This window comes from Schistocerca piceifrons, chromosome 1 (assembly GCF_021461385.2).
Source record: "Schistocerca piceifrons isolate TAMUIC-IGC-003096 chromosome 1, iqSchPice1.1, whole genome shotgun sequence".
In the NCBI taxonomy this organism is placed as follows: Eukaryota; Metazoa; Arthropoda; class Insecta; order Orthoptera; family Acrididae; genus Schistocerca; species Schistocerca piceifrons.
In genome coordinates this window covers 542,749,420-542,760,104 of record NC_060138.1, presented here as the reverse complement: position 1 = coordinate 542,760,104, position 10,685 = coordinate 542,749,420, and the positions used below count along the sequence as shown (strand labels likewise).

At 37.1% G+C, this 10,685-nt stretch overlaps 1 protein-coding gene across 1 annotated transcript; it reads right to left on the bottom strand.

The window, feature by feature from the left end:
* Positions 1-3,490: 3,490 nt before the first annotated feature.
* On the bottom strand, positions 3,491-10,641 carry LOC124799747 (calreticulin). Its single transcript, XM_047262943.1, has 8 exons — positions 10,435-10,641; positions 10,165-10,269; positions 9,873-10,076; positions 8,831-8,982; positions 8,433-8,741; positions 8,038-8,232; positions 7,795-7,959; positions 3,491-4,258 (listed from the first exon to the last, which is right to left on the bottom strand). Exons 1-8 carry the CDS (start codon positions 10,517-10,519, stop codon positions 4,232-4,234), a joined length of 1,242 nt encoding a protein of 413 aa, XP_047118899.1. The 5' UTR covers positions 10,520-10,641; the 3' UTR covers positions 3,491-4,231.
* Between the last annotated feature and the right edge of the window lie 44 nt (positions 10,642-10,685).

The window sequence follows — 10,685 nt, the reverse complement described above, 5'->3', positions numbered from 1 at the left end:
CCATATGATCATTCCTCAAACATTTTATAAAATTCTGGGAGGATGTTAAAGACTCCGCATTTGCTCAAAATAGCAAGAATCAAAATTGGAAAAAGCTACTTCAGGAGTCATATGGATCATGTGCCAGAACATTAGCTACCTGGAGGCATTTATGGCTAATAAACACGGATCTGTGGTTTTCACAGCCCCAACACTACATGCAAAATAATGTCCAATCTTTGTATTCTTGCATAGTACTAGAAGAGTTATCAATGCATACTTGCAACCAACTTTCACACTTCAGTTCTGAAATTACATATCCCTGTCAGCACTGCAGATATTAAAAGAAGCTTTCATTCTTCCTGTACACAAACAACTTCTCCCTGTATCAATGAAAATCGGGAAAGAGGCACACACCTAGCTCCAAATGCACAAGTGATTTTAAATATCTTACATGTCCACTTTGGTGTTTTGTTACTTTATTCTATGTACAATGATGACTCCAAACATGTCAATAAGTTAATTTATGACCAAGACCTTCCACAATTCACTGCATGCCAAATAGTAAGTGTAGCAACATAAGCAGATAAGCAACAATTTAGCGTGGCTCACTTGTGAACTCTTCCTGTATACATGAAGGGCAACTCCATGGAGTATATACAGGGTGTTTCAGTCTTTGCACAAGTGACTGGGGATGACATCACAGTCACATGGAGAATAACTTTTGTTGGAGACAATATTTGCTGACAATTTGCAGCGATCATAAGCAGTGTTTAGTATTTGCCGACCCTAGGACAATGATTACACTTAACCAGATGGTCTGCTAACTCTACACCAGTAAAGAAGAGCAATTTTTCAACAAGAAAACCATACGAATGAGTTTGTCTAAGTAGAAAACAACATTCAGTAACTTCAATTTTGTTCAGTCTAACACCTTTCATGTGCTACACTGCAAACAAATGTTGCCGGGTGTCTACACCCTGTTGCCTCTCACGAATTTAACCAGTCTTAAATGACACCTACTCACCAGAAAGCATCCTTTGTCTCTAACAAGAGTTGCTCTATGGTGACATGATCTGTCATACACATATGTTTGTCACAAAGACTTTGAAACAGCCTGCATGCATATAAACATATGTAACTTAGTCCCTGAATGCTGTGATCAGCACGAGTTTCCGTGCTTACTGTAGGGAGTGGCCCTACAAAAGTTTTAAGATACCAGAGTTCACACCTGACACAGCTCTTTTTTTCACTCCTACATGCAGTCTGATGCAACATAATTAAGCAAGAAAGTCACCAAGAACAAAACACTGGGTGTGTGCACTTTTGTTTTCTTTTGCAGCATTTCTCTTTTGCCAAGATAAGACTGCTTAACATTTACATTCCATTGTCTCAAAAAATAGTTTTTTCCTTCCAGTTATACTGGTGGATACTGTGAAGACAGTTATATTGGTATATTTGACTTACAGTGGTGAGGGGAAGACCTTAATCGGTGATTTCAGAGTATATTATTACAAATTTCTACCATATTATGAATTAGTTGACAGGCTGTAAAACAAGTAAACTGATGAATCTGTTGCATAAGGAGCTTAGAAATTGAGAAGCCTTATGCCTACTTCATGATCTGCATACTCTGGCTGGAACATTCAGTCAGTTTCATGTTCCACAGATCACAACTGTGACCTCTTCCTATGATGTAGAATTAGTCTACTTTACAATAAGAGTGCACTGCCTCTGGATAAAACACAGAAACATTCTGCCCACTTACATGATCTGAGGTTTCTTAACATACACATGGTTATACTTTACTACATTAAATAACTCCCACTCTCCAGGCTTTGGTCTTTTTTTCTTTTTTACATGGCTTATGCTTAACTATGTCACACACACTCAAACAGTTTCCACGAAGTAGAAGCTGTCTGGAAGTAGTAGTTGGGTTTTTTTTTTTTTTTCTTTCTTTCTTCAGCTGAATAACTTCATTCCTTTCTGTCCCCCACCCTAAGGCTGAGTAATGGCTACTGTAAATAATTTGTCCTCTAATTATTATGACTGCATTTGCATAGTAGTATATTTTCAAGATGATATTTACATTTTCAAACATGGACATTACTGTTAGGCTTGATTATAATATTTGCATGATCAGCAAGGAGAACTATTTCTGCTTCTTGGCTGGATTTATATGCACCACAAACCGACTCAATATTGATCCCTGTGGTACACCTGCAGTGATTATTCCCTAGTCCAAAGATGCTGTTTCATTATGGACATTCCCTGGTATTCTTAATTCTACTCTCTGCATCATTTTAGAGAAATATGGCAAAAACCATTTACCAACAAATACCCCATACCGTAATATTTAAGCTTCTCTGTAATATGTGTAGCTGACCAAGATACTGTGGAATTAACTATAAATGAAACGAAAAGAATGTGCAATATCCCAACATTATGAGTGACGCCACAGCCTCAATCACATTCTAATTCAAGAAATACTATTGCAAACTCACGTGTGTATGCACACGTACATTAATACTTACCACTAAAGAAAAGCCAAGAACATTACGTATTCCTCCTGCGCTATGTTTCCATTTGTGTAACATGTTTTTATTTAACTTTGGATCCATTATGGACTTTGAAAAAATATTAAGCAATAATGTTTTACTTCATGTCAGTGTTCTACTCTGTCCTTGATGTGCACATTTTGTCTATAATCTATTAACTAAAGAAATGCTAGTTCAAATTGGAACACCAATTGCTCTTAAAATTCTCAATGGTGTAAACACAATATCAATTAGTTTATTACTAATTCAATTAGCAAATGACATACAGAGGAAACTCTTGCACTGAAAGTGTTTCTAGGGCACTATTTACCCAAGAATGAAACAATGTCCTTATGACTTTCACACACATCAAAAAATGAAATTTTTAATACAGATTTTCTCATACCCTGTAACTTCTCCAAACTAGTTAATTTTCTCATTACTGTGGAGGTATATAATGTGTTTAGAGGATTCAAAACCAAAAATCACATTGACAATTTCAAGGCAATAAATTCTATTACATGGTAAAGAAGCCTAAATTATTAGTTTTGTGGTGAAAATTTCTCAATTAGGTACTCTCAACATAAAAATAAGAGAAACATATCATCGGAGGAGATATAAATGTGAGTAGAATTTACAAACTTTTGATAATATTAATTAAGGATAGTGTTATGCCCAAGAAAAGTTTCAAGCAAATCCTTTTCCAGAAGGTCTTTTGGTAAATGTCATTACTATCATTTTCTTATTGGAAATGAGTTCTGAATCAACTACAAATCCTTTTTGTTGTTAAGGTGTAGAATGTCGCTGACATTTACCAATGAAGATATTTGACATTGTGTCTAAGCTCTTCAAATCGAACTGACTACATGCAGAAATTTGCACTGATGTTTGCCACAGATGAGAACTTAATTACATCAAACAGTTAAATTCCATAAAATAATACAAGCATTAAGTATAATCAAAATGCTAAAAACTGAAAGTAAATTTTGTTTAATGTGTCTCAAAAGGCAGCCCATAACAAAAACACACATACGGCATTACAGTGTTCATAACCATGACAATGAATGTGCTGCTTAGTGAAAACATATGAGAAGTCACCCACACACACAAAAAATTGTACAAAAACATATTTAAAACAACAACATCAGACGGCCATAACAAACTCAACCCACTAATGATATGCTATTCACAAATGACATAGTTGTGAAATTATTGCTTATCCATTTCAATAACTACACAATTCACAACTCTTAACACCTTTAAACAAAATGTTCACAACTGCAGTACCAAAAAGAAATAAATAATTCTAATATGCCAACATAATACTTCTGAATTGACCTCAGCATGAACGAAGTTTGATTTTGAGAAATGCTCTTCACATACTGTTAAATTTGTAGGAAACTGAATGATCACATTTATTAAAAATGATACAAAGATGTATTTTCAGATTGTTTACACAATTATTCAATGAATATTAGTATGTCACCTATATCACACTACCTGCTGAATGCATTAGAACACAACTTTCAATCACAACTTTACACAACTGACTCACTATTACTTCCATGGAATTAATGTTTAATAACAGTCAATATTTGTCACTAGCAGTCTTCTTCCTCCACTTCATCAGAAAAAAAGATCACATCTTTTCTAAGTTGCATATCAAGCTGTCAGTAATAGAAAAACTTTTGCTGAAATAGTCTTTGCAACTTCAATTAAAACTCATCATGAGTGTGCGAGTCCTGCAAAAGAAAAAAAAGAGGAATAATTGTTAGAAATAAGCCACCCAACAAGTTGTCTAAGCACTTGTTATCTCAACAGACAGTTACCAAACATTTCACTTTCTCTCTCCCTCCCACTCTTATCCCTACGATACAGCAGTTGGCCAGAAAGAGAAAGAAAGAGGGAGATGCACACACAATGTAGAGGTCTCAAGACTTCATGCCTATATGGACTGGGCTGTGCCAAAGTTAGTAATCCAACAAAACAACACGCAATACCACTTTATATAATATTTTGGTTTCAATTCCACCTGTACAACATTAAAAGTGCATTAAAGGTGTTTGCAGCTCTTCCACTGCGTGCTGCTATTAATAACATATCTGGTGATGAATTATGAGAAGTGAATTGGATAAATCATTAAACAGGTGTGGATAACCAACCGCATTGCTTGTTCATAACTCCTTTTGCTTTGCCAATTACGTTAGCTGGTTTTTTATTTCACTCACAGCGATGTAAGATGGGCTATTGTCTTTCCATCAGAAATTGCGCTAGGAAAATCAATTAAAAATTTGTGACAACCAATATGATAAATGTCATTGTTGCAAGTGACCATAGAAGCTGTGACACACACACACACACACACACACACACACACACACACACACACACACAGAGAGAGAGAGAGAGAGAGAGAGAGAGAGAGAGAGAGAGAGAGAGAGAGAGAGAGAGAGAGATATTCATACTGGCTACCATATACTATCACCAGACTAGCTGCAAACAATGACCATGAATTGTCAACAGCAGCATGTAACAGAAGAGCAATGGTGAATAAGTGCACTTTAGCCTGGACAAGATTTAAGCGCCTGTTAACTCTTATCTCCCAACAGGTTTCTTGGTGGGCAGAAGGGAAGACGGGAGGAGGGGGTCCTCTAACACTTTTTCACACAGCATATTGTGTGAGTGGTTGGATACTTCCGGTAGCACTCAAACTGCTGAGACACTGAATAGCTTAATTATGTTTTCGATGCGTGCTGAAATTTGTACAGTATATATGCAGAACAGAATTAACTGATTTACACTACAAACACAGCAGCCTGAAAACAACGCTAGCAGACAAAAATATGCTTCAACTGCACTACATTCCATCTTCCATGCACACATTAATAACCTAAATATGGGAACAGGTATGACAAGGATACACCAAGTGGTCATACAATTATGGAAGACTTAGATGCAAGAGACCTGCCCAGTTCACCGACACCGCACATCCTACTCCAGTCCTGTCAGGCTTGTCCTACCTCAACAGAGGCAGCACCACCTGCAAAAGCAGCCTGTCATACCAGTTCTGCTGCAGGTTCTGTTATGGCATTTTATTTGGGGATAGTCACCAGGCAGCTGACCACCAGAGTAAATGGTGACTCACAAACTGAGGCCAAGAACAGTTTACCATACAGTACCACCACTATACTACTGAGGACAACATACTCCGGTTCAATGGCTGCTTCACAACCAGTGCTACCTAAATCCCTCCCTCCAGAACCAGCTACTCTTAACTAAATAGGTGGGAGTTATCCTTGCAACACATACCTTTCGCACCCGTAATCTTCCTGAGTTCACCTGTTTCCACACCCTCCATCCAACAGTTTCCCCTTCCCCTGTCAATATAAGAAGGGTAAAATAACTGACACAAAATTACAGAACAGTACTCTTAACATTGATTTGATGTAGAATTCTTGACTGTGTTCTCAGGTCGAGGATAATAAATTTTCTTGGGAGAGAAAATCTTCTGCCCACAAATCCATATACATTTACATCACTCATGTGAAAAAAAAAAAAAAAAAAAAAAAAAAAAAAAAAAAAAAAAAAAAGCTTGCCTGTTTCTCACACAACCTCATGCAAACTTCGATGAAGGGCAACACGCAGGTTCCATATTCCCAGATTTCCTGAAAGCATTTGACATAGTAACCCACTGCAGACTAAAAGGTATTAATATATGAAATAGGTTTCCTGACATGGGAGTGGCTTTAAGATTAAATTATAGAACCTAATACATTGTCAATGTCTCAAGGGTCTCTTCAGGTACGCTCATGGGAAGTACGACGACCACTAATTCTCTACATACATTAATGATGGCTAAGGTGAGCCTCAATCTGCAGATTGTTTGCTGATGACACTGGTGTGCTGGATAGTGTCACTGACTATAAGAGGATACAAGGTGACTCACTAAGGTTCTAGTCAATGTGATGGCAACTTGCTCTTAATGTAAAAAAAGAAAATGCAAGTTAATGCAGATGAGGAGGAAAAACAACCCTATAATGTCCAAATACAGCATTAATAGTATGATGCTTGACACACAGTCACGTCTATTACATACCTAAATGTAACATTGCAGAGTGATTAACTGGAACAGCACATCAGGTAACAGGGAAGGCAAATGTTCAATTTCAGTTTATTGGGAGAATTTTAGGAAAGTGTGGTTCATCTGTAAAGGAAGTGCATACAGAACAGTAGTGCAACACACACTTTACTACTGTGAGTGTTCGGGATCCCAGAACAGGAAGACACTGAAGCACTTCAAGACAGGCTACTAGATTTAGTATCACTAGTTTCAGTCAAAGCGCTATTATGAAGATACTTTGTGAACTCACATGGGAATTCCTGAAGGGAAGACATTTATTTTGCAGAAGGCTCTTTAGAAAATTTAGAGAAACGGCACTAAGTTGACAGCAGAACAAAACTATTGCCACCATCATACTTTTGCAGAAGGACCATGAAGATAAGGAAAATTACGACCCATACAGAGTATATGGACAGTAATTCTGCTGTCCCTCTATTTGTAAGGTGAACAGGAAAATAAATGGCTGGTAGTGATACAAGGTACCCTCCACCATGTACCAAACTGTACATAGATATGGGGAAAAAAACCACTGGTTGGAAGTAAATAACTTCTAAAGAAGGAAAACTAGTTGAATAATCAAATTCAGTTTACAAACTATACGAGGTGAGCCAGGAGGAAAGGTATGTTCTTTGAGGAATGATAGTATTAGTGATTCTGAACAAAAAAGCTTCATATGGACATATGCCCTATTCCAATTTGTTTCCGAGATAGAACTCATTCAATATCACTTTTGTAAGTTTTTCTTGAGTAACACTAAAACCGCACCCTCCACTGGAAACATGTCCCAGTACAAAAACACATTCAAGAAAGTGTATGCACGTCAAGCGAGTTTTTCAACATTCTCATGCTCTCTTCGCCCAAATAATTAGTTCTTGAGCAAAAAAATGAATAGGACCCTTTTGTAGGAAATTTAATATAGTTTAATTTTGGCACTGCAACACGTTTTCGCTGGAGTGTGCGGTTTTCGAGGTAGTCAAGAAAAACATGCAAAAGTGACATTAAATGTGTTCTATCTCTGAAACCATTCTTTCCTTTTTGTTCAGAATCACTAATACTACCACCCCTCAACGCACACACCTTTCCTCCCGACTTGCCCTATATTAAAAGCCTGTACATTTTACATTTCAATAATATTTTTTCTAACAAATCTAGTATTACCTCTTCACCAGATTCTGGAGGATCACTCGTTTCGTCCTCATCTTCATCCTCATTCTCATCTTCATCCTCGTCATCTTCTTCATCCTTTTTGGAAGACTTTTCCTCCTCTTCTCTCTTTTTCCTTTCCTCTTCATCCTGTTGCTCTTTCATTTTCTTTTCACCAGCCTGAACAAGAACAGAATTATGTAAGCACAACAGTGTGTACAATGTTACCTCAGAAAATAAATATTTAATTCCACTTACAGATCTGGGCCTCCACAATTCTTCTCCCACTTGTTTAGCGTGGTCTGGATCATCAGTTATCAGAATGTTATCAAAAATAGTTCCCGATTTTACTTGCCACAAGTCAAAACCAATAGCACAAACCTCATTCTTCAAATATAGTTCTGGGTCTGGTGAATATTCAGGGTTGTCAATTTCAGGATGAATCCAAGGCCCCTATATAAAATAAGAAAATTAAATTTCCTTACACTCACTCTGTAAAACAATGAACAATGGCTATAACAGAATGAATCTCATGCCCAAGAAATTAAAATCTCATTTATTAGGCATGAATAAAGCTATCACCCCAGCACATCATTAATAGTTTCATATGAAATCATGGTCCTCACATTTGATTTAGGTGCAAAGTATCTTACCTTGTAATTAGGATTATCAATTTGCTTAGGTTTCCATTCACCCTTGAAGTCTGGGTTGTCAATCATAGGGGGTTCCCATTCACCATCCATTTCATCATCCCAATCTTCTGGCTTACTGGCATCAGGGTCAGGAATATGCTCTGGCTTGTCCCAATCGTCTGGTTTCTTGTCATCAGGGTCATCAATAGTAGGACGATCATCCCAGTCTGCTGGTTTCTTTGCTTCTGGATCCTTTATCTTCTTAGGCGGCAGAAAGTTCCAGTCTGCTTCTAGTTCTCCAGACTCCACTTTCTCATTGTCTATTAACACCTTTGGAAGGCAAATCATTTTAGTGATTACTTCCGAAACACTGATAGATGGGTGAGGTTAACTAAAATAATTTCAATGCAAAAACATACCTCATATGTGTTGTCAGGCTTAACCACCAAAGTGTATAAATGTGTGTAAACATCATCCTTGCATCTTATTTCCTTGTTGATTAGCAAGTTCTTTCCTTTGTAATTAAAGATTACATGAACTTTCTTAGTGCCAGGACCACAAATGTCAGGACCTATAAAAAGTTGATTAATTTTATACTGACAATACTGCAAAATGTGTCTTTTTCCACACAACTGTTCCATATTACCTATTCTTCCAATATACTACATATTTGCTGCACAGTAAAATTGGTACAACCAGAACTTAGGAAGAGCATCACACAAAACACACAATGCACCTTACCTGATGGTCTTCAAGGACTTTTGGATTTTCATAGTGGATAACACTAATAAAACATTTTGCAGGCTCACAGAATGCCCAAATATAAATTTAACTGCTTTCATACATCAAATCCTTGATTCTGATAAAATAAAACTACACTTTCAAAAACTAAATCCATCTCATTTTAACAGCAAGCAAATCGTCAGGGATAGTAATGTGACCAGCAGTACAGCAAGAGAACATGAAATCAGTACTAAAACAATCCTATCCCTGAAGATTCCAATTATTTCTTGTGTGCATGGTCTGGGTAGAACAAATTTAATGGTTCATTGGAAATAAGTTTCCATTACTTTCATTTTTGCTTTTCTTCCAATAAATTCTGCTCACAGCATTAAAACTGAAGAGTGAAAAATTAATAACTAGCTCTGCTATTTTCAAATCTGCTTGCACGTGAGCTTCAATTATCTACGCAATTGAATCTGCCATGATGGCAGTCACAAGGAATAAGATTTGTTGACATTGCTAAAGGTGTTTATCTCCAGCAACGATGTTCCCTCCTCTTGATTAATACACTAGAACGTGTCATTTAAACCTAATATCTACTTTTCGTGTTTTAATAATGTCGTTATAAATGAAAACTAATACGGAATGCAGTGACGGTCTAAGAAAATAAAACGTAAAATAAAGCTCTTGTACACGAGTTCTTCCTGAAATGGGTACCATATGCCGGATTGGACTTACCAAACATAAGAAGGTATGGTGAGTCACCGTGCATGTCTTTCTGGTCCAAACCACAGTCAAAAACTTTAAGGTATCCTCCGCCACAGTCTATATTCTGTTCATGCTTCACTGTAAATTGTATAACCAGCGGCTTTTCTTTACTACTAAATGGCTTGAACTTCGTGGATAGTGCATAGAACCTCGCGTCTTGAGATGTCTGGATACCTGCAAAAATAAAGAAAATTGTCACATGCAGAATTTAAAAAAATTGAAAATTTTAAATAGATTCTTTGCGTAAAATAAGGGTTCCTACCTTTATCTTCTTCAGGGTCATTGAAGAACTTGCCGGCACTACGGACGAACTTGCCGAACTCCTTTCCCGGATGCTCCGAGTACACCCAATTGCTTTCCCACGAATCTGCACATCAGTCATAAAAAATTCTGTATTTTTCTATTACACGGCAAATAAAAAATTGTCAGTGGTAAACTATAACTACGAAAAATAACGAGAAAATCATAGAAAATGTAAAGACATGATATATTTGTCATAACGTGACAAGCGGTAAGTTATCCCGTTACTTACCGTCAGCAAACTTCTCTTCATAGTAAACTTCACTATTAACTTCCGAAAACGCTAAAAACGCGAATGCTAAAACTAGGAACCTCATTGCGGAGGATGCTATAACCTACTCGCTACCCCGATGCAAACTTGACAACGTACACAGAAATATACAACCAACACCCGCAATTTCCTTCGCCTCACATACAACGCAGCACCCAGACAGATGGGCCTATGCCATTGGTTAGCTTGCGTGCACCAATCAGAGGGAACCA